The sequence below is a fragment of the Scomber japonicus genome, chromosome 17 (assembly GCF_027409825.1).
Source record: "Scomber japonicus isolate fScoJap1 chromosome 17, fScoJap1.pri, whole genome shotgun sequence".
Taxonomy (NCBI): Eukaryota; Metazoa; Chordata; class Actinopteri; order Scombriformes; family Scombridae; genus Scomber; species Scomber japonicus.
This window is the reverse complement of record NC_070594.1, coordinates 28,521,536-28,549,010: the sequence shown is the minus strand read 5'-3', so window position 1 is coordinate 28,549,010 and position 27,475 is coordinate 28,521,536. Positions and strand designations below refer to the sequence as shown.

Below are 27,475 nucleotides of genomic sequence, written 5' to 3'. Positions count from 1 at the left end.
TTACATGTAGTGCCACTGCCCATCCATACCCATGTTCATACCCATGCCACCCATTGGCCCTGCAGAGAGGAGCAAGAACACTGTTAAAGCATGTGATGGTGTGTATTGGGTTAGGGTTAGGGTTAGAAGAATTAAAGTGTTATAGCGAATACTAGAGTAGAAGGAGGGCTGGTTCATCACTAGTTGCAACATACAAATGATGTGATTCAGATTCATGATCATCTGTTCCTTTGATTGATGCTTTGTGGTCAGAGATTGTCCACAAATGTTTAATACATGTGTAAACCATAGCAACTTCGGCAGCAAGAATAATCTCACTGGTTAAGTTAAAACTTCATTGGGGAAGTAAGGAAGAACCCCTGCATGTAATGAAGCTATATTAACCTTCATCATCTTCTCTCTAAAGTGGTTCTTTTCCACTTTTCTCAAAGACAATTAGCCCAAAACACATCAATCTAAGCATAAATGACTGGATTCAAAAAATCTGTCCTCTAGCAGAAAAACTTGGTTGATGATAGCTGTAGAGAGATCACTCACCTCCAGGTCGGAGACCCATGTGCTGCTGCCCATCAAGGACGAAGCCTCCCATTGGCTGGCCATCTGGACTGTAAGCTGTACCCTGACTTACTGTAATAGAGGAGAAAAAACAAACTTTAGTCAAAGGCAGATCTCTATAATCCACTGGATGAAGTATTTGGTGTCACCTGGCAGACTTTTACCAGTAAATGAGCAAGAGCCAGGTTTTGACAGGTTTTTTGGGTTAAACATTGTTCATTAGTATATACTACCCATTGTTATGCTACAATACTGGTTGAAAATTGGCAGAGTTTCCCTTTAACCTATCTTCTCCACCTGAAAGTTAGTATTAATTACATTGGACAGTGAATGAAGTGCAAATTTACCTGCTCTGTTGGACTGATCGATCATAGGCTGGACTATTCTCCTCCTCGCATTGATAAACCTGGGAAACACAATAATATTACAAAGTGTTACAATTTGATTGAAAAAACAAATTCTTAAAACCTTACACATCGAAGTCTAATTGCAGATTCATACTTGACCATCATCTGCAAAACACAATCATTCTAAGCTGGTCATTGAGCTTTTGACTGTATCTCACAGCCTGATTTAACCCTTATTTACTGTTCATATTCTGACTCATAATTAGTCTCTACACCAATTCACATTCATAAATTCCCCATCTGTCATTAATAAATCTTTGATTAATCCTTCTGTGAATAAAGACATTCACAAACACTATTTTATGGTCCAGTAAAATATGATGAATATAACATGTTTGAATGCTGATTTTTTTTTTTTTTTAATTAACACAGGTCAAATTTGGACATTTGCATATATAAAAGTGTGCATCAGCTGCACAAAGATTTAAAAATGATGCGATGTGTTTCCATTTTTGTAGATTCTTGGTCACATTAGGAAAAGTCCAGCTAAAAGAAATGTGTATATGGTGTTTTTACAGCTCTCAAATGTAACAAGGGGTCAAATTTCAGGTGTTATCATGTGACCTTAGTATCACAGTACTTACACAGAGATGTTCAACATCTTTAATCTATGATCTATTAGTATTTCACTTTTAGTCAAAGCAAAGATTCTCCTTTATTTTGAAAATCCTGAGAATTGCCTTCCAACCTTCTGTCAAATACTCTTAAATGCTTTAGATGAAGAAATATTTTTCTTACATTTTAAGAGATCTTTTATAATATTAAAAAAAATATATAAATAAATAAAAAAATATTCAACCGTTGAAATATTATGAAAATATTTAACAAAAATATTTACAAAATATGTCAGTTTCCTCTGGCAGCTGTTGAAGACCTGGAACCCCCCCCCTGCTGTGTGTCTTCAGGGATTGAACTAATAATCTAGTTTATTCCTATTGACATAATCTGGGGTAGAAGGAGAAAGTCACATAGCTTAAAAAATGTATTGATTTAGGTTTAGCCCTGTAGCCTCAGGCCATAATAAGGCTAACTGCTTTGCCAATGTTTAGCCATTGATACATCCACCAAACAGACAGTACAGTGAGTTTGCAAGCTTTGATATCTGTAAGGGATGGAGCCTTGCCTAAAACCCGTAGTCGTCTTTACTTGTGGATTAGAGGTGGGTAGCTGTGTAATTAGGTCTGTTGGAGACCTGATACACTTAAAAGCAGACTCTTTGGTGGATTTTAGAGAGGGATTAAAGCGCCAAAGCAATGTCATCTCAATTAATCCAAACCTGAACCCTGTGCAAGCTGCCAGTAAAATGATGACATGCAGAACTGTGTCATCTGAAACTAAATCCAGGATGTGTGATTGTTTGATTGGACCTATCTCTTTTTAAGCTGTCTACAAAAGGTGGCTCGGCCCGAACACTCTTTAATCCATCATCTCATACATGTAAAATGAGGCTGGGATGAAGAGGTGGGATATTTCGTGTTTTGAACGGTTTTTAGAACACATCTTAGACACGGCATACATTTAACCAAAAAAAATTTAATCCAAGGGTCACTTATGAGGTTTATGTGGGGCTTTCAAGCACATATCAGTCTTTGTCAGACTGTGTTTGCTGGGATGTTATGATAAGAATTTCAATGTACAACTGTATGTGTAACAAATAAAGTACTTTTATACAGTATAAGATAAGTGACAAAGAAGTGACTCAATTGTACTAATGTATTGTATATTTATTGTTTCTTATAGAGATTGAATATTTTATTTTATTTTTTCTCACTTTTAAACAATACTGTTGTGTCAATTTTGAATTTCCCTCTAAGGGGATCAATAACGTTTTTTGTAAATTTTTTAACCTAATATTCTTTACATAATGTTGTAAGGTTGCCATTAAAGGTTTCATTGGCTACTGTTACCATGGATTTACACTACAGTCATCAATCACTGGATTACTGCTGATAAAGAAAAATGCTAAATTTGATTGAAGTTATAAGAAATGCCTATTATATTATTTTATGATTTTGGGTGGACATGAGCAATATTAACTCTAGAAATGGTTTCTGATTGTTTCATAGCGAGAAAACAAACTTTAACATCCTGAGATGAAGAAATTCATATAATAAGTCTCAGTACAAAATACATATCACAAAAACAAACAGATTGTGCCTGCAAGTCTGAGTAGATCAAATATCAGTCAGATGTTGTGTGACACTACAGAGTTGCTTTTAAAGTAACTTACCAGTTGTTGACTTGTAGGATGGTGAGGCCTGTGTCTTGCGCTAGCTGCTTTTTCTGTTCCTCTGAGGGGTACGGGTGCTGCGAGTGACAAACACATTTTAAAATTATAAAATGAAATGAAATGTCAAGACTTCAGCCAAAGAAACAGCTTTTTTTTTTGTTGGGGGGCCTCCGTGTCTAGAGCTGATCTGCCCTTAAGTGCAGCCTCTTGTACTTCCAAGCAAAAAAAACTCAGGAAGTGTAATCATATTCTGTGCCAGTCTCCCCCATGCACAGTAATTCCTGGAAGTGAGTGTGCAAGTTGACTCTGAAAACTCTGAGGCTGACCACGGTTTGCCCCCCCGAATACTTCAGGCTAAAAGCGCGTGGCATTGTGTGACAGTATTTGACATTATTTGACATTGCTTGACAAACGATCGGGTGGGATATAAAGAGGCACAATAGTGGCTTTTGTTTGAGGCCCCGGTAAGACCAGCCCCCCCTCCCCCCCCATCAACCCCCACCTCACTCCACCACCCGCCCCGTTCTCCGGACCCAGTCCCTCCGCTGGATGTATGTGTGTGTGACAGAGGGAGGAGGGCGGCAGATGGTAGACAGAGGTGACCCGTGTACTGGGAGCAGGGTTTCGGGCCAGTCGCCATTCTGCGTCTGTCAGGCCAGCAACCGCCTCCTGTGGTCATCAGTGAAGGATGAGCTTCCAAACACTTCATTTTAAAACTGCCTTTCAGGCTGTTCACACACACACACACACACACACACACACACACACACACACACACACACACACACACACACACACACACACACACACACACACACAAACACACACTCCTAAATCATATAATATCTCTACCATTCTCTTCATTTTTGCTTAAACACTTCTAACAACTCTAACATTATTCAAATGAGCCAATCTGTAAAGGGGAAATCCCTCTTTGGTTGCACCACTCATACACATACATACAAGCTATTGCAAAGGGAGGGTCGCTAGTCGACACTCTTACTACACACACACATGTCAAAAAGGTTGGGGACCACTGCTGTGCTTAACCGAGACTCACACATGCACACACACACAAATACATGATGTGCACCCGAGGGAGCCTTGTTTTGATTCAGTAATTGATTACTCAACAAAAACCACTTACTGACTCTGGTTTTATTGAATACAATTTGGAAACCATGAATGCAAAAATCAATCATTTATAAAAGACACACACTAAAATTGCACCAAATAAAATCCATAGAACGCTGGACTTTACATTATCAGTCTATTCTTATCCAGTTACACATTTTAATGCAGTCCCTCACTAACCTCCTCTTTGAACCCTAACCTTTGCACCATGTACACTCCACATTTACAGGTTCATGGCATACTTACAACATGTATTATTTAGGTGCAGTATCCACTGTGCTTTGGTTGTATACAGGAAGTTTAATGTTGCTATGGAATCAAGGAGTTAGCTATTTAAGTCCAGTTTCTGGTTAGGTTCAAGGGGTGTAATCATTCTAGGGTTAGGGTTAGGGTTAAGAGATTTATTGACATTCGATGTACAATGCTTTTAATGGTTGCTAAGGGAAAACTGACTGTAGGGTCAAAACATTGGACCAGGAAAGATTTCTTCTTCTAATTAGACTGGAATATTTGATTAATAAGATGCCTCAGATACACGGGGCTCGCTCAGAATATTAACAGAGAATCAAATCCTTTATATCAACTGGGAAAACGATACAACTTCAGCTGTACATGCCTGACATGACACCTGTGACCTCCAGTGGATTTCCAGGTTTCGCTCCTAAAACTCAAACCTTGGCATCAACCTTTGAATGTGGACTAATGCGAGGTTGCGTGGAAACCAACAGTTACGGCCACGCTAATGGGCCGATAATGAATAATATAATGAATCGAAACTTTTCACAGCTGCTTTCTCTATAGCTTCCTCACAAGGGGATCTTTTAAGGTTCTTCAGAATGGGCGACAAAAGCAGGAGGCTACGACTAATGGTGGAGAGAATTCCCCCCCCCCCCCCCAATGGTCTTCAAACCGCGGGCCTCACACCGCAACGTCTGACAAAACATAATCCCGCTCCTTTCACACCCTTCAACGACCGATGAATGCTTGATCGCTTGGGTGTTGCAATAGGCCTTTCAGAGGCCAAAGTCCCCTTGCACACTTTTCATAGGCACATCCTGCCACGGCAAACACTTGTGCTTAACAAATTAGGCCTGAAAGGGGATGGGGAACAGAGAGGGGATAATTCAATTATCCTCCTTTTTTTATCTAGAAAATCTAAAGGTGGGCTTTGGAAAGGAAAGGATTACTCTGAGTACAGGACCTGTGTGGGCCTTTTACAAACTAAACAACTGAGGGGTTATAACACATCTAAGAGTGGGAGAGGTTGCAGTGGTGGTATCTTTTAGACCTCGGATAAAAGGTAGCGCTCTCCTCGTGGGGACTTGCTCACCCCCTTTTAAAGAGCTCTGAAACTGTGCTGCTGCTTCTGATTTTGATTTCGGCATACTGGACTGGTGTTTCAAAAGAGACCTTTAGACTTGGGGTTCGTCTTTGCTCCATTCTCTTACAATTGAACAAAGATGAACTTAGTTTCAAGATGCCTTTGGGAAACCCAGCCTAGGCTCATTCCTGGGCAAAGAGGCATCATTTCAAACAAGTGTTGCCTGATGGAGGGGCTGGGGTTGGACAACATTCGCATATAGCATTATGTGAGATCAGTGTAGACTTGCTGCTACAGAGAAGAAGTGGTGTGTTTGGAAGCTATAAAAAGTCACAGTCTGATGTGTTTGTATAGAAAGCGGTGGAGGCAAACTTAACAGGACTCAGTGTAGATTCTCTTACCGTAAGATGCTGGAAGAGCCACGCTCTCATTATATTTGTGGCCACTTTGGGGAAGATGCCCCGTTTCTTCTGCCTCTTCTTGTCCTGGTCATCCTCGTCTCCCGTGCCCGGTGATGCCAGGCTGTTGTCGAGGCCGTCTCCTGTGATCAGAGACAAGACGAGTCACGTTACGAGAAAGCTTTAATTTAGCCCCCGTCGCCTTCACCCTCCTCGTTTTCTCGTACGCCACGAAAGGGCATGCGAGAGGGAGATTGTGTTCCTATGTGGCACGGCAGCACAAGATCCTTCCTCTCACCTCTGCTTGACTCCCTGGCCACTGGATAATGAAGAAGAGTTTGTAGTGTGGGAGCTCAATAAAACCCAAGAGCTATTAATACAATCTGAGCCACGCGTTTGACATGAGGTAATGACTGCCGGAGCTGTGCGCCTGACATGAAATAATGAATGCTCAAACTACAGTCAGACTCGGTGCTATGTGCTCTTACTTATATGTGACCTCTGTCTGAAATAAGACTAATGACTTCCTTATAAGAAAGAAGAGGAGGAAAAACAATAACAAAAACACATATCTAGCCTGTGAATGAAGTATGAACCCAATAACATCAAACCCTGTCCTGTCTGAAGTTGGACATGAGGCGCTCATTTGGGTACTGAGGCAGAATGAGGGTGGGTGGGTGGGTTTTGGCAGGGGGTGAAGCCATCACCCTTGCCGTTCTCATGTGTTTACTGACCGACACCCCACCACACACATCCCCCACCATCATCATAGGATACGTCTGTGTCGGATTGTCTACAGGGCAGCGTCATGCCAGGCTCTGGATCCTGCCATTAGCAGCATCCTCGTTTGATTTCAGCAGGAAGCTGGGGAGGATCGAGGCAGGAGGCTTCCTTAAAGCTGAGTATTTCCGCCCATGCTAGCGAACTCACTCCATCTCGCAGCACAAGGGGCACTCCGCTCCCTCTCCCTCTCTGCCATTAATTGTGCATCAGCCGAGATGATTTACTTTTAACAGTGGTGGTTATTTTTCTTGCCCTCGGGGCAGAGAAGCCTTGAAAGCCTGCCTGGAGGGCATGTGAATAATGCATCTGAGAGACTCCTCCCCCGAGGCGGGACAGGAACCCTACTTTTCTTAAGATTTGCCCTAGCATGTCTTTTTGTTTTTAGAGATGCATCAATCAAATGCGCCTATATGAGCCATATTCATGCATAAATATTTCAGCTAATGAATATTGACATTAAAAAGGATGTGTTGGAGGGTCAGGGGCTCAGGAGTTTGTGGGAGTTTTGACGGATGGTGTCCAGCTAGGAGTCATGGACAGGGTACAGGGTTCACACTGCCTATGTCCTCTACTCTTTACTTTGTTTTGTCCTCTACCTTTCACACCGCCTCTGCCAGTTAACTTATTTCATGGGCAAAGGTTCCCTGAGGGGACAGGAGGAGGATTTTTTTTTCTATTTAACATTTGTGAAACTTTCTTTTTAAACTGGTTGGTTCAATTAACTCCTTTATGTGAAGTTTCTTCCTTTAAGTTGCAAGAACTTAAAAGTCATCTTATTATAATACATATATATATATATACATTATAAGCTGTATCATCTCACTCCAGCACTTCACTGAAGCTATGTGTTCACTAAGTTAAATATTCAAAAAGACTACGTGCTTTTATGGCTGCACCATTCCACAAAAAGGAGCTATTCTGAATGTGCTTCGTTTTGTTAACATTTAGCTAAAATTCAGCCTGACCTTTTTGGCATATTTGGAACCTTGGACTTCAAATTTTAATGATTCTTTTGATTTTAACATTGCTTGGCTGCACATCGTGAGTTTATACTGGCATAATTAACCAGCACAGAGAGTTTAATCAGCTGTTTAATTTAGAAGCCTTAAAATAAAAAGGCTTTCTTTAACAGAATGCAAATACTGTATATTGAATAGATTTACAACATGCTGGTTAACAGTGTGATTTCATATAGTTCCAGTTCTTCTACTACTCAAGCAACCAAACTCTTAAAGGTGGGGTTATGTCACCTTTCTACTCATCTAACTAGCAATAGTCCATGAGAAATAATGACTTAAAAATGGTGACAGGTGTGATAACATACAGAGATAGAAGCTCTTAAATAGATGTGTGTCCTAACCATTACCCAACACCAACCTCCAACAGGAAATTACCAAACATGAAAACAATATCGAGCTGAATGAATGAACTGAAATGAATTATTATCAAGCTATAGTGTTCTAGTGAAAAGAGAAAGTCCATTCAACATAATTATCATGAAGAAAATACCGGCCTGAATAATAAACAGTTGGCTAATATATATATTTGGGTACTATTTTTGTAACAAAAGCATGCTACAAATTGAAAGAAAGAAAGAAAGAAAGACAGAAAGAAAGAAAAAGAAGGACGAAGACTCACTCTGTCTAATTATATCTAAAGAAGGCACGCCGTTCTCCCCTCCACAACCACCCCACACACCCTCGACACCCCACTCTGGTCCACCTCCTCTCCTCTCCTCATCCCTCTTTCTTCTGCTCCAGAGAGGGGAAAGCCGCGGGGCAGATCCTCTGTTACACTAATCGCTTCTGACTGTTCCCCAGCAACTCAGCCAATCTAACCAGTGTGTGACGGTGCAGTCTCAAAGTCGTACATCCGTGCAAGTCTGCCATACCGCCACCCACCCCCCTCTCCCTCCCTCACCCCCGTCCCCTCTTCTCTCTCTCTCTCTCTCTTCTCGCCCCCCCCCCCCCTCTCCACTCCACCCTTGCCTGTCACTGTCTGCACGCGTGACACCGGAGGGCGGAGGTGGGGGAGGTAAGGTGGAGGGGGGGGGCGGGGGACTAGGGTGGGCATTACCGCAGGGATGGCTGGAGTGTTGCCCCGGGGCTAAGAAGAAAAACACACACACACACACAAAAAAACAGCACCCTAAGATATGAAGAGAAGTCTTCCTCGCCTTTCTACTGCCTTCCACCTCTGCTGCTCTCACACACCCGACTCTGCTCAGCCTGTGTTGTTATATATTTATAACTCTTTATGCTACTTAGGCAATTCCAACTCAGCTTTTATAGCTTGTTTTTTAAATTATTTTGCAAATATTTAGATTATATTGTAATTATTTACTTATTAGTTTGTGCATTTGTATTGTTAGACATGTGCAAAAACATGACTTTTGGATTCTTTAAATGTACAATGTGTCTGTCAATTTCTGCCACTAGGGGTCTCTCAATCAAGTGGTGAAGTAGCATCGGATTAGGAGCGGGCATCGTTTAAAAAATGACAATACCGGTACCAATCCAAGTATCCTTAAAGTGATACTGATGCCAACTGAGTACCTCATTCGATACCCGTAATGTGAATAGAAGCATTAAATTGTGACTTCACCACCACAGACAGGTTGTAGCTGCTGTGGCAGTGGGCCAATCACGTCGCATTAAATTGAAGAACTTTGCATTGATTGGCTGTGAGCAATCCATACAAATAGTCATATTTTCTAGCTCTGGGTGCAAAAAGGATTGATTGCAGGTATCATTTGACGGGAGACGTTTCCATACTACTTGGTATTGACTTATTTTGGTCGAAACCTTAAAGGTGATGAGTACTGACACAGAGCCCTACATGGGTTGTCTTCATTACTAAACAACTAACTTCTCCCAGCTATAGGATTCCTTGAGTGTTCATTGTTCAGGATTATCTGCAGAGGTCTCCTCCTCTCTAAAACAAACAAACCCAGTGATTAAATGGAAGTAAATGGAATGAGGCCGCTAACAGCTCTAACTTGTTTCTCTGATAACTTAAGATCCAGAAGCCCGATGACTAAAATCCATCATTAAAAGGTTAAAAGGTACACTTAACAATGACTAAGGTCTAAAGAGTTAATCGTAAAAATGTTGCTTAAAACTGAATAAAATGCCATCGTGTCACCCAACACTGATATATTATCTTGTATGTGTATACTAATTGGTAGATGCCATTGTGCCATGATGACAATGACCGCAACATAACAGCACATGACCACCATTTAGAAATTCATGAAAACATTCGTGGTAATGTAAGTAAACCACTCAACAAAAGATATAACATTGAACTAGTCAATGGGGAATAGTAACTTCTTTTTACCTATATATATATACGTATATATTTATCCCCTCCAAAAAAATAAATCTCTGATATCAGTTTCAACAATTGTCTAAATGATCCATCACATTTGGTATTTGTATTGGAAAAAGGTTCACATAATCTCACTACACTAGCAGACTTTTTAAATTCCTTTTAAGATATTTTAAGATTAAAAATCACTTTGTAGATATGAAGATTACTCACTTCTTTATCTCTCTACCAGTGCAAGGTTTTTGTCATGCCTTTGCTTATTTTAATGTAAAAAAAGAAAATGGACCACATTAGCTTCTTATACATATCATGTTAGACATGCTTGACATTTCATGTTTCTTTTTTTAAATATAGTTTTATTTCCTGTCCCTGTACCTCTGAGTCTGTTATGCTGGGTGAAGCAGTCGATGGATGACGTGTCCATAAGACAAAGTGTGGAGCAGCTAGCAGAACTGATTGCTGCACCCCCAGCTGCATCAGCCATGCAAAGCCAGTGTGGACTGTCTAATGAGCTCAGCGGGACCCTGATCCATCATCAGTGACACCTCGCGGCTCCTCCCCTTATTAAACATGATACACAGCTCTAAATGGAGTAGTCTGGAAGCTTTCCAAGACCTAGAGACTCCTAGGTGTTAGGAGGTGAATATGATGATTAGGAGCTGTTGATGGCAGGTAGTTCTTTTTCATGCTGGAAGCTCCAGTTGTAGGTGAGGTGAGTGAGGTACTGTTTGAAAAAGTCTTTACTGCTGTACAGAAATCCAACGTCTGTGGTATGAAGAAGACAATGCTTTCTCTGGAAGGAGGGCCAGTGAAAGAGACTATTTGCATTTCACTATTAGGTCATTCATCACATTGTAGGTGATGCATGACTCTAACGTGAGCAAGCAGCTTGGTAACTAATATAAATATAAAACTAATATAAATATAAAATAGGTAAATAGAATCTCATTTGGGCAAATGAGGGGATCTCACTGAGAGAGGATGAGACTATTTTTTGTGATGTTCCCCCAGTTTTGTGCATTGTATATTGTATATTATCTTCTTTGCTTCTGCTTCAAAGGATCAGGTCACACAAAATATAATTTAAAAAACACAATTTAATAACTGGGTTATATTTATTTATTTAGTTATTGTATTGGTCAACAATTATACTATTTTATCTTTTTACAACTGTGTTTTCTATATTGTTATGTACTGTCTGTTTATAAGAGCTATCGTTACAGTAATTAACAAATACATTAGACTTATAACTGCTTTATAACTATATTACAATGTTACAAATGGCTTGTGAAATGTTTACAGTATATGCTGCTCATAAATGCTAAATAGGGGCAATTAAAGTAAAGTGTTAAACATATTTTCTCATTTACTGATGAAATTCATTTGCTGTGCTCTCACAATTGAAAAATTGCAATACCATCTTCTCTGAGTGTGCACTGTCTGCAACTACTGAGTTTATTATAATTTGAAATGTAGACAAAACATCTGATAGCAGCATGGTGTAAAACTGATTCTTTTACTATCACGTAGCCAGCACACATCTTAACGTTTGACTTACTTTCATTAGTGGAACCTCAAATTATTACCCATTAAGAAGGAGATAAACCGATGTCAAGACTGTTGCTCTCTGGACAAAAGAATACTGTTGTGTGTGATGATTACACTAGATGATTACAACTGTTTGTTTCACAATCCAGCAGCCAATCAGCAACAATGAACCGCACGAAATTGCCTAAATGGACCATGATGTTTCACATTCTCTGAGGTGGACGTGCCTGTTGCCATTACGTAACTGACTTGATGAAAAGACCAGTGAAAGAAATATGCAGAGGCCATTACTGTTCAAGGACTTCTTTAGTTGTAAGTGTTTCCAAGGAAATCTGGTCACAGAGAGGTTAAGTGTTATTCTTCAGTACTATGAGCACCACACCTTCATTCCATTTACTTCCATGGTTCTGAGGTAGAGGCAGGAACCTCAGTGACAGATAACTGAAAAAATGATCTCCATGGAGAGAAACCACTAAAGTGACTAAAATAAACATGTTTTCTTTAAGTTTGCCTGAACTGACCCTTTAGAAAAACAACTGTGTATGATTTAGATCAAATTTGGATCTTCCCTTTTATATAGAAAAATACAAATTTGTTGTCAGACACAACAATGTGTTGTTTCCTCTCCTTCTACCACCACCATTATCTCTCTCTGCCCTCCCCCATCCTCCCTCACTATCTCTTCCCACTCGTTGTAAAACATTTCTGAGATCCACAGCATGACAGATGCAACAGGGACATTAGCCCGCGGTGTCAGTGAAGCTGTGATGTCATTGGCATGTCAGCACCTCCACCTCGCTGCATTCCTTGCTCCTGACTCCAGGCTCTGGAAGTGACAAAAAGATGCAACACATCCTGTTCCTCACATTCCATTTCTCAACACGAGTGCGCAAGGATCTTTTTCGAGTCACTCCCACTGCCTTTTGTTTTATTTCAGTCTTTGTGATGGACATTTCAAGCCTTCCCCCCCGTGTCCTCCCCCAGACCCCTTCTAAACATTCCTGGGATAGCACAGCCCCTTTAGCTGTGGTCAACAGCAGTCACCCTGGGGGTTGAGGTATCAAAGAGAACCCTCTCTGCATATCACACAGCTTACAAGGCAACAACCAACCAGCCTTGGAGCTTACAGAGAAGCAGGCAGCCATGATACAAACCGCCAGCCACACAATGGATGGGATCATCTACCTGTGGTTAGCCAGGGCTAGAAGCCACATCGCCACCACTTTAGTGCTCCCAAATGATGGTAGATTTTAAAAGGTTTCATCAGACCATGCAGGCATGACTAATGACATCGCTCTACAGTAGGGGACCGCACAATCACTCCTGTCTGCTTTTGGTGGGATTGACAGTACGTTTCAAACTTTCTTAATCATTCTGACATCACAAGAATATTCCAGAACCTCATTTATTAACTAGCTAAACCTGAGAATTTAGTTTAGTCAGGAACTTAAAGACAACCTCCACAGGCTAACGTAGTGGTTAATCCAAGGAGATATCAAACTATATTTAGGAGTATTTTCTACTGGGTTTGAGATACATTCATGTAAATCAATACATGAAATTTGTAGCAGGCAAAGGTTTATAGGTTTATATTGACCTATTTTGTTCAGCAACATAACACAAGTCAAGCTTTGTAACTATCATAACCAGTTATAATGACACTGGCGATATCAAGTGAGATGGGTCAAGAAACACAAGCAATCGGTTATTTAGATGGGTCGTAAACCAATAAATGAATTATTTTACCAATTACCAATTATTAAGTAGTGTCCCTAACATTTACTGATCTGGGTCCGGTCTAGGACACAAGATCTGGTTCAGAATGAAATCTGGATGCATTTTACACCCATCTTTTACTTTCTGCTTTGAGACACACTACACCACTGCCATTGAACTTTGTACTGGATCATGTGCTGCAGTTTCTTCTTATATGTCATTTCTGGAGAAGTAATTGCTGACTCGACACATGAGATGGAAAATATTTACTTTTCTCAATATTTGATCTAAGCTACGATCCTGCCCTAATTTCAAGTAATTTTAAGTTTAGATTAATGTAAGTCTAAACTCCCTCAATGTGCTTCTCTTTGACTAAACACCAAAAACAAAGTGTTCATTTCTAGATTTGTCATACTTTATGTGTTTAACTGACTAATTGAATCTTCTGTAGACACACAATGGTCAACCCTGGTCTCCAACGTCAATGTCCTGAGTTTTGTACAGTACGCCCAACCATCCACCCTGATCACGCCCCTTTCCATGTGCAGTATACAGACATCACCAGCATTAACTATATTGGAAAAAAACTGGTGAAACATACTCATGGCAGGTTTGAACCTGGTTGTTCGTGACACATGTCGACAATGAGGAAGGAGGGAATTCGGAGGTAGTCTATAACCGTTAATGCCGGACTAGTTAATTATGAACACAATCTGCTCCTCGCTCTCTCATCAGTGTGCCTCATGAAGGATTTAACAGCCCTGCACTCATTCTAGACATGTGGTGATAGCTGTTATTATTATGGAGGCCATTTACCTGCTTCAAATGAGATTAGCATGAAACACCTTTTACTATCCTTTTCTATCCTTTCAGGTTGTGTGTTTGACTCTGTTTCCTCCTGGAATGAGAATAGGCCAAAAAACAAGGCAGAGAGACCCGGGGAGAAGCAGCAGGTAGCATGCAACCAATCCTGCTGCAGCAACCGCAGCTCTGATCATTCTGGCCTCTTCTTTTCCTTTGTTCCTCATACATAAAGTGCTCTGTCCTTACATCCCTACGGGGGGCATTCTGCACCCCCCATCCTCTATGCATTCTCTCCCAGGTCAAAAGGCCATGGACATTGGGTTTCCCGCACTGCTGTTTAAAAAAAGCCTAAAGGAAAGAAGCTATTCACACTCTGGCCTTTCTCAACTCACCTCAGTAACAACTTCTAGATACTCAACGGCTAAATTAAGAGTTGCCATAACATTGACTACATGTCACACTCTCAAGTTGTTGCAGGTAGCTAAGATGATTTTCAAAGGGAGAGTCCTGATCTGTTTCTGATTGTCTTCTTAATCCTTTGAGTTTCTCTTGTCATTCAAAGCATCCTCCCATTGTTCTCCTCAATGCTCTGCTCATTGACGCCTGATGGGCAGAGGGTGGAAAGTTGCTTTAAAGTCCATTCTATTTTTACTGCCGCCAAATGGGAGAAAAACAAAAACAAGCCATAAAACCCTTATAGCCTTCAATTAGCACATCAGAAATCCCATCGACTGCAGGAACACCAGGGTGACGTGAGGAGGGCCATGAAGGCGTCACAGAGAAACAGCAGAATCTAAAGATCTCTTCATCACCGCTAACGGAGTTGTAATTGAGAGGTTGCATTGTAAAAGTGAAGGCTGTTCACACATTATTCTATTAGTGTTGTACTTGATAATGTGTTCGTTTAAAGGGCAAAGCTGGTGTTATTTTGTGTCCATAAAAAGCCAAAGACAATAATAAAGATGTGAATCTCTCATTAAAGTCATTCAAGTTCATAAACACATCATGAAAAACTAACAAAACTTCTAAAAGCTTCCCTACACTGCTAGGACTAGATTCTAGAGGTCAGTGTTGGGGAGAAACTAATTACATGTAACTAGTTTAGTAATTTAATGACAAAATAAATGTAAGTGTAATCTGTTACAGTTACTGATGAAAATGTTGATGATTACAAAGGAGGTTACATGTGAAGTCACCTTTAACATTTTTCCTCAGGAGGGTTTTTTCCTCATTTTTTAATATTCAACATGTTACTGAATACATATACTGCTGTTTTTAATTCTTTGAAATCAATATTTTTTGTATTTTGTAAATAAATCATGACATGGGTTTATTTGGCTTAAATTGCATCACAGTACCAATTAAGCTCATGACAGACTTTTGACTTTATATTCCAAACTCTACATGAACTAATGAATACATTTTACAATGAGAGATAAATGTTGCTTTATAAGAAATGATCTCTCTTATAAATCATGTCAGTATCCATGAAAAACACCTCAACTTAGATTTTGGTGTTTAATGGGAACATTTACCCTAACAGCTGAAAACATTGGTTAAGTAATCAAATGTAATAAGTTACATTACTTTGATGAAATAATTGAAATAGTTACTTATTATATTTTAAATAGGGTAACATGTAAAGTAGTCAGACTTAAAGATACTGAATCTATCTTTTTTTAGAATATAGAACTTTCCCAGGTTGCTAACCCCCCGCCCCAAAAAAGAAAAGAAAAAACAGACGACACTACCTCAGTTTAACTCTAGTCTTGTTCTTAATACTTTCTGACTTCACTATCCTGCCTGTAGCACTCAACTCCAAGCCTACTGGTTCCTACTGAGGACACAAACCTGAAAAAAGTATCACAAATATCTAGTTTTGACTTTTTTAAAGGCTACTGTAATTTTTAGCAAAGGTTACTGAAACAGGATTTGTTTTCAGTGTCAGATAAACAGACAAATATCAGTTTTAGGGAAAAACACCTCACTAACCTTAGATGATAACTTTGTAATCATTGCAATTAAGATAAAGTGATTAGATGAAGTGAGTGCATGAACTTTTAAGGATTAATCCCCCCTCGCCCTCCCTTCTGCCTCAGAGAGAGGTCACAGTAAAGTCACAGCTTTGATATGGAGGAGGCCTGCAGGCTCTCTTACCTAGTTCACTGGTGTTGTCTCCACTCTGGGAGACGTGTCCCCCGCTGGAGGGTCCCGGGGTGCCCACGGAGGGCGTGGAGTGGGCGTCATCCAAGTCTCTCCAGGACGCTGGATTCTGTGAGGTCAGGGAGAGGTCCACACACCAGGGGATGGAAAGATAAGGGAAATAGAGGAGAAAAAGAGAGGAAAAGGAGGTGAGATGGGGGGAAAACAGATGAGTAAGGTCCAGTAGGTCCAGTATGAGGTCCATTATGCAGTTTCCCAAAGACACAAAGACAGCTGTGGAGTGATTAGCATAGCAAGGCAGTAAACAAGTTGTCAACAGTTTGACTGAATGAGATCAACGTTACCATTCTGTCCAAAAGAAAGGTTTTTCAAATGTTGCAGAAAGAGTTAAAAATACAAGTTTAGAGGACAGATCAGGTTAACAGAGCAGCAATGTGAACTCTCCTCTGTCCTGCCCGATTCTGCAACCAGCATCAGGAGAACGGCCGTATTTATGGGGTCTGCCCATCAGACCACTCAGACAGCCGTAAGCCCAAGCCAAACAGCAGATCTCCCTCTTCAGCCTCTTTGCGTCAGCTGTTTGCCGGATGGTGATCAGATGAAGAGCTTGGCAGATGACAACAAGAAGCGACAAGACAATGGCGCAGTGTGAATGAAGCCTCTCACCGACGGGCCCCTCTTTTCTAACCCGGGGCCCACACAATAATTACAACTCCTGAGTACACACAGCTCCTTCAATGAGGCGCCATGTGTTTATCAAGCTAACAAAGGTCTTATTTCCTAACACCCCCACATATGTTAAAAACCCAATTAAAAGGAGCGGAGGGCACTGTTAGACGCAGGCCTGATGTGTATTCCAATCATAAACACATATTTATATTATACGGTAGTACTTTTAATCATACTGTCACACACATTACTCACAGTAAAGATTAAATACCTACACCTAACGAGCAGCAGTGCTAAACACGCACAAGGTAAAGACAGATCAAAATGTACACATGCAAATATGGATGTTTGCTCAGCACAAGCAGGTCAAACTGGCTATTTTAAAAAAAAATCAGTAATGTGTCAGTGGCGCTGTTGTGAGTGAAAGTAATATACATATCAGGGAGGGACCAAAAATGTTTCTATGTTATCAGGAAACACACACACGCTAGACTAATGCGAATGCTGTAATTGTATCGATATCAGCAGCATTTAAACAGGAGATGTGATACAGTACAGAGAAGCACTATACTATACTCTATGTGTATTTTAATATACTGAATATTGCTGGATAAAATGCTCTTTAATTGTAAAAAGAAATAAAAGTGCAGTGTAATAGATGTGTGATGTCTGCACTGTGTTGTAATGTGAGTCTGTTCCAGCTGAAGGCAACAATAATATAATAATATAATAATAATAAATGGTTGTTTGTTGTATTTTCCTGGATGGATGCAACATTTTAGAGATGCTCTCCAACTTAAAAAAAAAGAGAACAAATGTTCCCCTGCAGGTGTTTTAATGTGTGTTTCAGATGCAGATGTTTAGTGTGGATGTGTGTCACAGTGGAAGCTGTTGCCTGTTGCCTATGGTATTGAGTGTGTTATGATGACTTTACTGAACCAGTATACACACACAGGTATGGAGGTATAGCTGAAAAATGTCACAGGTGTAGGTTGTAAAAAAAAAAAGTAATGTCACATGATGCTGCTTTGTTATTTTACATGAGAAGAATCATGAAAATGAGATTTACCAACAAGTAATGTACAGTAGGTGCTTAACCCGGGTTAAAATTGACCTGGTTTGGTTCGACTGTACAAATTCGGTGTTGGAGGTTTTTAGCCAACTTCATTCCAACTTATTACCACAGCTTTTACACATATTCTTTTGGAAATTATGGTCAATTAGCCTCATTTAAAGAAAATATATTTAATTTTGAGTTTTAATTGTAGAGGGGATTCTAAAATAAGTCAAAATGATTCAGAAAATGTATTTAATAGTACAGTTTTCCTTAAAAATCTTCCTTCCAGAGCTGGATGTATTTCAGGATTAAAATTATGATTTTTGTGTGGGGAACAAAATATCAGCAGCTTCACTTCCAACTATCAGCCTCAAAAACTCTTAGTGGAGAACACACAGCAGCTCCAACACACAAACCAGTACACACACACACATGCACACATGCACTGGGACACACACACATGCTTTTAGCCTCAGTGTATGATAAACAGCTCGTGGTACACTCAGCGGTTAACGTTCATGTTTGTTACACAGCTGTGCATGTCTTTGTACCCAGAGGAGAGCGGCGCACATCCATTATGCAGCAGCCGTTAGGAGGAAAGCATTACAGCAGGAGAGTGTCCTGTCACATCAACTGGTGGCCTCACACACACAAACACACACACGCACACAAACTGTGTTTTGTTGCCCGATGCAGAGGGAAGCGTGTGTTCTGAAGAAGGGGAGAATTTAAAGGACTGAGGTCAGCGCTGATGTTTTTAGACTGAAGCTGCAGTTAGGATTGTGCTAAAAGTGAAATCTGACAGTTTGACAGCACTGAAAAACAGTCGAACAGCTCTCATGATGTCATCAGTTAAACGTCCCATCCAATCTGACGACACTGCTGCTATATCTTAACTTTTAACATCTGCATGTGCTTCTTTGTTAATAGAGCAGAACTAGGAAGAGTGTGTTTGAAAAGCTCACAGCGGGTGGTATGTGTGTGTGTGTGTGTGTGTGTGTGTGTGTGTGTCTATATCCTATTGGTGGGGAAACTCCAGGCTAAGAGGAGTGAAGCCCAACAGCAAACACAACACTAGCAGCTGCACTTTGTGCTAATAGAGGATCATCCTCATCCTCATCCTCATCATCATCCGTGACTCTGCACAGCGCCCCCAGCAGCCCTTTCACAGCAAAAAGCAGCATATATTAAAAAACTAAATTAAAGTGTAATATCTGTTGGATTCATTAATAAAAAGTAAGTAAATATAATATTTTTAATGATAGGTAAAAGAAAGAAGTGCTACTGATAAACACTGATAGTTCTCAACATTTTTCTCTTAAACCTCAGTCACACTCTGAGATATTCTACCAGATTAAACTCTTTTTGGAGGGACAAACTCTCCAGAATTTTATTTTGAAAATCCACAAAATTAGAACAAAATCAAGAAAAGCAGAATATTATTTTTCATGCTTTTCCTTCTTTCTAATTCTGTTAATTAGTCTATTTCATGACCCCTCAAATGTATCTAGTGTCAGCTTGAAGGGGCCCCCGACCCCAGATTGGCAACTCCTAGTCAACGGCATATCAACCACTTGTGTGGATGAACAAGAGGAGCATGTCAGCCTTTTATAAAGGGAATAAAGAGAGTGAACGCAGAGAGGCAGGCCTCAACATGAAGCTCACACAAACAGTTATTTCTCCTCCTGCAGTCACCGCTGCGGCTGAGAGCTTTGAGTCAAAAAAAAAGACTCCGAGCTTTTCTCTGTTTTCACTCACATGATCTGCGAGGTTGGTGGAGGATCCTGACAGGTCGTCGAAGTCCGACTTACAAACGTCTCGCTCCTCTATAACCAAGTCGATGGGCATTTTGCCTTTCAGGCAGCTGATGTACCGGTGGCAGAAGTTATCACACAGCTCATGAACCTGCACAAAATAAAAAATAAAATACAGATTTCAATTTAGATTCTTCGAGTTTTATTAAAATATTGAATGTGCCTGTAAAAAAAGGGAATCACTGACAACAGATTTGTTTTTGTTTTGTTTACCTTTTCTAATTCCAGCAGATGGAATCGTAGGACTTGAATCGCTTGAATCATCTAAAACAAATAAACAGGCACAAATATATCAATATAAATAAACATGTATGTAGATGTAAAGACGCAGCAGTAAAGCGTTTTGTGTATATTTACCAAATTACCAAAATAAAACTAATATATATTTTTTCCTAAATTAAAAAATGAAACACAGGAGATGCTCACCAAGTTATCCAGCTCCGGGTTAGAGGAAAATAACGGTTTCTCTGCGCGGATCTGAAGTGAGAAGAACATTAAAATGATGGAGAGATGTGTTTAATGATGCTCACACTTTATACATCTTTGTAATTATTATGATATATAATAATTCATCACTTGTTATTATGTTTTTTAGCTGTATATATATCTATCATCTCATATCATCTCCTCCTACCTGTTTTGCAAACACTGCTATGTCTTCATTGAAGGAATCGGAGGAGCAGACGTCTCCTCCCGCCACGCCGGGCTCTCTGGGCGTGCAGGTCGCCAGCTCGCACTTCTCAAACACCAGAGCGAGCAAAGGGAATAACGGGTGTCTGCAAACACAGAGGATGACAGGCCCTGGTTTATTCTCTAAGCATTCTCAGGCCTGCACATGAACTATTGGCTACACATCAAAGCGGCGGCAGATTGTATTTAACATGAATATTTATTTATTCCTCTTTAAAAAAAGAAAGAAATTTGAATCATTTCTGGATGATAGTGAGGAGAAAAGTCTTAATTCTTTAAAATAAAAAATCCTGATAAATGTGGAGCTGCTTTGGAATTTACTGGAATTATTTCATCTCATAAACATTTATTATTAGTTATTATTAAATGATTAGTTCTAAAATGGGGATAAAAGGAGATTTATATTCCATATTATTCTGACTTTCCGCTGAAATCAAATCAGCTGTTTTTGCTTATTAAATAAACGAGATAATTTATCAATTTATAGTGTTTCATATTACCTCTTTACTGTAAACATGTAACATTATTATTATTAGTTATATTCTTCATATTATTATTCCACACCCATAAATCTGGTCCTTGTCCCTCTTCAGTGCGTCGTTGACGGCGCTGCCCATGCTGCTGGGCATGATGTTGTGCGGTGCGTGGGCTCCATAGTGCTGCGTTGGATGCGGGGGCGGCCCGTGGTTCAGGTGGTGGACCTGGGGCAGAGGCCGGGGGGCGTGCGGGTCTCCGTACATGGAAGTGGGAACTCCGACTCCGTCCATCGCGCCTCCGTAATGAGCCAGCTCATCGTACTGGAGTGAAAGTTGAGAGTTAGAGTTGAGTATTATATTACATTATATTACATATGAAACATTTGTCCTTTGAGTTAAAAAGAAAACATCAGTTAATATTGTTTTATGCTAAAGATATGATTAATATCTCAGTAAAATTCCCATAATTTGTTTATTATATTCAGTAAGAGTATACATAGGCCTTATGAGCTGTGTCCAAATTAAATCTTCCATATTACCTTTGAAATTGCTATATTTTAGAATTAAATTTACTAAATGAATTTCTTATTTTGCGTAAAAGTTCACGTCCTGTTTTTTCGTACATATGTTCGCCTTCACTAAATCACTTAAATATGATTTAAGGATGTGAAATGTTCGGTGCTGCAAATGGATAATAATGAGCAACTCATTTAAATCATAAAAATTCAAAAAATAATATCTCAAATCAGACGTACCCTTTGCGCCATCTCCGTGCGCAATTTCCCCCAAAGAAATGCGTTAAAAGAAGTTGTTGCACAAAATGATGAAGACGATGATTTTTAAATCCAAGAGCAAATTATATTATAATCCTGTCCTGATCTTTGGCAGTATATGCAAGAGAGTAATGGCTGAAATCAATGCAAAGTGATCAAAAACAAGAAGGAAACATCATCATATGTCCTCAGGTTCACCAAGTGTGCCAAAAAAGCGCACTGGCAACTCCTGCGTTTCTTCACCGAGGGGGATTAGTGATAATCTGATCGGATCTGTGTGTTTGATGTTAGTTCCCAGCATCAGTTGCCAGTGTGACGGGTCCGCGGCTCAGTCCTCTCAGTCCTCTCAGTCCTCTCCTCTCACCGTGTCCTGGTGTCCATGTGTCTGCGCGCCTACACGCTCACTGTCCGCAGGTTGGCTGTGGCACCGCTTATAGGACAGCTCTGCGATCTGCAGGACACGCTGATGACGGAACGTAGAGGGGAAGGGTGGGTGCAACAACCAGCCCCCCCTTGCTCAATTGCTAAAATACTGCGAGTGTCCCGGTCGTTTCCCGGTCAGTATTTTCAAAATAAAAACCGGAGATACTCATTGATCTCCAAGGTCTGTCACCGCAGCAGAGAATAATTGCGCAAAATAGGTAATATAATGTGGCTATTTTTATTTTTTTTATTTTTTTTACAACAGACTAGTGATTTTATGTTGGAAGATGGAATGGCGCCAACTTGCGCAATTAGCAGGTTATCTCAGGGCACGCTCCCCATCCTGAGTAAATACAGCGTGTCTTGTGCAAATAGAATACAAGTATATAAATGAATCTTTTAAAGCTTTTCTATATATGTAGTATGCACTTCCTTCTGAAATGCAGATTCTTAACATACTCCTTGATATACTCATACAGTTATATCAGTGCGTTATAGAATAGCCTATGAATGTATATGTGGTCATGAGTATGGGTGAGATGTGTTTGGGCTTGTGTGTATTAGTGTTATGTGTATATATTTTATATTTTATATTTTCTATCTATCTATCTATCTATCTATCTATCTATCTATCTATCTATCTATCTATCTATCTATCTATCCTTCTCCTTGAATACTGTGCATATTGCTTGTTGTGTGATAAATGATCTTTATTAAAGCGTTTGCTACCAGCTTTAATGTGAAATGTGTGCAGTCTTTAGGAATGGAAATAACATAAATAAAAAGAGAATTGGTCATTTGAACTGGTTTTTAGTCAAATGGATGTCATGTTGGACATCATGCTCACTATTACAAGGATCCATAAGCCCAAAAAAAGAAGCACCAATGTTTTCTTATCATTGAGGCTTTGGGGGTTTTGAAAATAGTGGAAAAGAAATAATTCATGCTTTACTTTACCTTACTGTTATTGTGCCAAAGCATATTCCTATTTTTATTGGGCTTTTCCCCCCAAACCCTTACAATTTAATTCATGTGATCATGTGACATGTTCACTGTGATGGAACAAAAAAGTTAATGAAGTTTCTGCAAGTTGAATCGAGGAAGTAAAACCACTGGATGGCTGGGAGGAAAATCACATCCAGAAGTGTTTTGAGAAATAATATATGATGATGATAACAATAACTTAATGATATTTACAAAGTGCTTTGACAGACAAAGCAAAGACATACAACACAGAGAGCAATAAGAAGGAAAGTAGAAGACAATGAATACAATAAGGAGATGATGGAAAAAATAAAATAAAGTAAAATAAAATGAAGTAAAACACATTAACAATAATAAATGGTCATCAGTGATTCTTTTAAACAAAATTTAAAATGAATTAGTGAAAATATGCATAAAGAAAATGTCATTGGTTCATCAATGTCAGCTGGTTACAGACAGTTTGTACATCAAAAATCTCGCTCTAAAAATTATGTTATAACAAGCCACCAGGGTTTATCCAATCACCATGCTGTGTTCATACATTTCATTCAACAGACGTCAGCAGATCTGAAGCTCCAGCTGGAAAAAGAACAAACAACAAAAAAAAAGAAAAATGCAGATGCGTTTATTTTGAAGAACACACCTTCTCTGTTCCGGTCTGAGTGTGTTCCGTGTATGTGTGGCTTGACTTCTCTCCAGCCTGCTCGCTTCCACCGTGTGAATAGGTGGACCTGAGCCTGTGACGTGCCACCTACTGCTAGTCTGGTCTGCTTTGCATTGGAGGAGGCGGTTAGTGACGCAGATAAAGAGTCAGAATATGAAAATAAATCCATAAACAGACTGCTACCATTATCACTGCTACTACTTCTGATGCCTGAAGTGTTCATACAATGTTCTGTTTTGCTTCTAAACAGGAGACAAGAGGTCAGAGGTCATGCTCCGGAGGCGGGGGGGGGGGGGGGGGGGGATGCTCAGCATCATTTCAGCAGGTAAACTGTTCCTTAAGAGTTACCATAAATGACCCAATAAAGCCACCTGCAAATGTTCTCTGTGTGATTTTAAGATTCAAACACTTTGACTTCTGTGTTTGGGACTCATAAAACCTCAGTGATTAAAGTTCATTTATGACATATTTTACGTCAGCTCCTCTCCTCTTCCTCTCTTCTCTGGAGTTTTAATGTAATTAGGTGAGACAATGCCTGCAAAAACACATTTTAATCCCAAAAATAGTCCAAAATGATTGGTTACATGCCATTTGAAGGACAGATTTAGGTTGATATCACTCCCTGTGTGGCAGGTTTCACATTCACACACTGCTCTATCATTCTGAATTCATTCATATAGTTTTAAAATCATTATTAGACTTAAATATCCTTCAAATTTGGTCTGTTTCCATGTAAGATTTTTTACTTCCTTGTGTTATGTTGATCAGAATGAAGCTGCTCTCTAACTCCTCTATAGTTATGAGGTATGTGAGTTTTTTTTTTTAAATTTTCTTTCTACAAACAAAACCAAGCTTTTAAACATTCTTACTTTATCTGCTCATGGCAGCTACATTATGGACAAGATTAAGTAAAGATAGAAGGTTCTATATGGTTCATATAAAGATTGCATTGACAGGAGGAGGTAAACTTCACACAGCACACTGCACTGAACCCTGGCATAGACATCAATCCTGAAGTAGACATTTGAGCCTAAATCTAAGAATACAATCATAAAAATTCACTTTTTAACGGTGAGAAATGTTTTTTGCCCGACCTATAAAGGCACAAAATCACTTAAATGCTTATATGTGTCATTGCAAAGGGCATACATGATGTATTTTTTTAATTTGCCATACACACTATCCAGCTGCTAGAAATACTCAGAATCCCAATCTGTATTAATCCACCACTGAAAATAGTCCCCCCCCCTCCACCCCCCCAAAAATGAAGAGTTTCCTCCAGATTGTTTAGCATCTGTTAAAAACCACAATGAAGAGCTGTTTTAGGACATTTATAAATAATTATATATTTGAGCTATTTTTAGATTTGTACATTTTTCAGTAGAAACCAAAGATCTTTGGACTATGTAGAGAAGTCAGAGAGAATTGAGACTCCATAACTCATAATTACAAGAATACATTGACAAAAAAAGAATATTACAGGGAGATCATTGATTATTATAGCAAAATGACATCTATAATGGTTTTATTAATGGTTTTATTTCAAAATAAATGTTGCCACATTATGCAACATTTTGTACATTTCTCTATCCAAATTAATTAAGAAGAAATATATATGTAATAAAATGATGTTTAATTAAAATCTAATAAATGTGAAATGTGAATAATCCAGCTGTCTTTGTTTCCTCCTTATTCACACTGTTGAAACATTTGCTTAAAAAGTCAAATATTTCCAGCACGTTTTATATATATATATATATATAAATATATATATATATATTTTTTTTTTTTTTGATCAGAAAAATCTTATACACTTTCCTTTGATATGCCCCATGTGTAAATTATTAAAGGCATATATTTGAATTATAAATACACTAACTATAAGGAAACAGGCAAAACATGCACCATGCCCGAGGCTACATCTCTCCTCATCGCATATTATTTCCATGTAGTCTCTCTCTGTTTCCTACCCTCCCTGCTTTTTCCTCCTTTATGTTTACTCCCCCCTCCCACCCCTCCACCACCCACCCACCCACCCACCCACCTCCGCACGCTCACCCTCCCACCATCCTTGGCCCAGCCAATGTGATCTGAATGGAGGCTGATTCAGGGTGTCAGGCCCTGTCTTAAATGTAATAAATTACCATCTAGCCGGGGAACGATGCATCCCTCCCGACGCATCACCAGAGAAGGAGCCAGTGCACCACCATCCTTGACCTCCTCTTCTACTAACCCCCCCCCCCCCCACACACACACACACACACACACACACTCCTTGCCCTCCAATTCCCCATCTACACCCCTTCTCCTCCATCGTCAGCCAGCCCTGATCTGGCTGGCTCTGTCACCCGTCATCCTGTGCCCCAGTGAGAATCATTAGCATTGTCAGAACTGGCTGAGAAAGGAGGCCAGCAGAGACCTGGGTGGAGGTGGGGAGGAGGCAGGGGGGTGGGGGGGGGGTGGACTGTGTGTGTGTATGCGAGGGAGAGAGAGGGAAAGAGTGTGTGGTAGCTCGCATGTATGCATAGATGTGTATTTGCATGCTGGTGCTGCTCTGGGATTCATGTACACGAATGTCTGTTTTCTTGCATGAGTGTATTTGTGTCAATGTAGAGGAAATGTGTGTGTGTGTGTGTGTGTGTGTGTGTGTGTTTGACGTGGAGCAATAGCAGCAAGCCGGTGATGTATGCAGGTAAAGAAGGACTTGCTGAGGCCGACTGATCAATGATAAACAGTGTGTATGGAGAAGGTATTGGTGTGTTCATCTGAGCGGAGCTGCTGTATCAACTGAGCTGTGTGCAGAGAAGGGTGGATGGGTGCAATCTCCAAAACCACTTGTACAACTACTGGTGAAGGTTTGGATCATTGGATCAGTATCACTGCTGGCAGATTAAGATAATTGTGGTCTTTTAAAAGACAATTCTGTGGGTCTTAAAGTCTGTGTAAAGTAAGAATAAATATGTGTTCTGAGTTTGACATACCACAGAAAAGTGTGTTGTTAACCACCCTGCCATATTTGAATGATTAAAAAAATCGCAAAAAATATGAAATTAGGCTTCAAAGTTGTGTAAAACTCAGCCTCTTTCTCTGCTCCCAAACGCTGTGGGAGTGCCTGCCAAGTCAGCTGAAACCCCGCCCCCTACCAAGTGTCACCTGTCAATCAAAGTCACCACCTCTACTAGAAACATGGACACTACGTCTGAGAGCTTTCTGCTGCTAACTCGGCTGCTAGCTCGGCGGCTAACTCAGCGGCTAAAGGCTGATTTATGCTTCTGCGTCGGACTGACGGTGTAGCTACGTGTAGCCCTCTGCGTCGACGCTAACCCCTACGCTGTAGCCTGACGCGCACCTCCAAAAAATCCTAACTACGCATCACGGCAACGCAGACCGCAAGGGCTGAGATTGGTCCGGTCAAAGCGTCAGTTCCTCTGGCAGTTGATTTATTTATTAATAATGAGCAAAAGGTATGTGTTTTTTGTTATTAGCGCACGTAGCGCAATGCTACATGCTACTGTGGTCAGAAGATAAACAAGGAT

At 40.0% G+C, this 27,475-nt stretch overlaps 1 protein-coding gene across 4 annotated transcripts; it reads right to left on the bottom strand.

Annotated features, from left to right (window-relative positions):
• On the bottom strand, positions 1 to 21,862 carry meis2b (Meis homeobox 2b). 4 transcript variants are annotated; one of them, XM_053336779.1, is made up of 13 exons: positions 21,851 to 21,862; positions 21,184 to 21,416; positions 20,564 to 20,705; positions 20,356 to 20,406; positions 20,143 to 20,193; positions 19,874 to 20,020; position 17,545; positions 16,384 to 16,491; positions 6,049 to 6,188; positions 3,193 to 3,269; positions 903 to 961; positions 538 to 627; positions 1 to 59 (listed from the first exon to the last, which is right to left on the bottom strand). In XM_053336779.1, the coding sequence occupies exons 1-13, from the start codon at positions 21,860 to 21,862 to the stop codon at positions 1 to 3; spliced, it is 1,170 nt and encodes a 389-aa protein (XP_053192754.1). The 4 variants fall into 4 exon arrangements, with proteins under 4 accessions (XP_053192754.1, XP_053192752.1, XP_053192753.1 ...); XM_053336777.1 differs by lacking the exon at position 17,545 and having other exon boundaries at positions 538 to 619; positions 874 to 961; positions 16,384 to 16,498; XM_053336778.1 differs by lacking the exon at position 17,545 and having other exon boundaries at positions 16,384 to 16,498.
• Between the last annotated feature and the right edge of the window lie 5,613 nt (positions 21,863 to 27,475).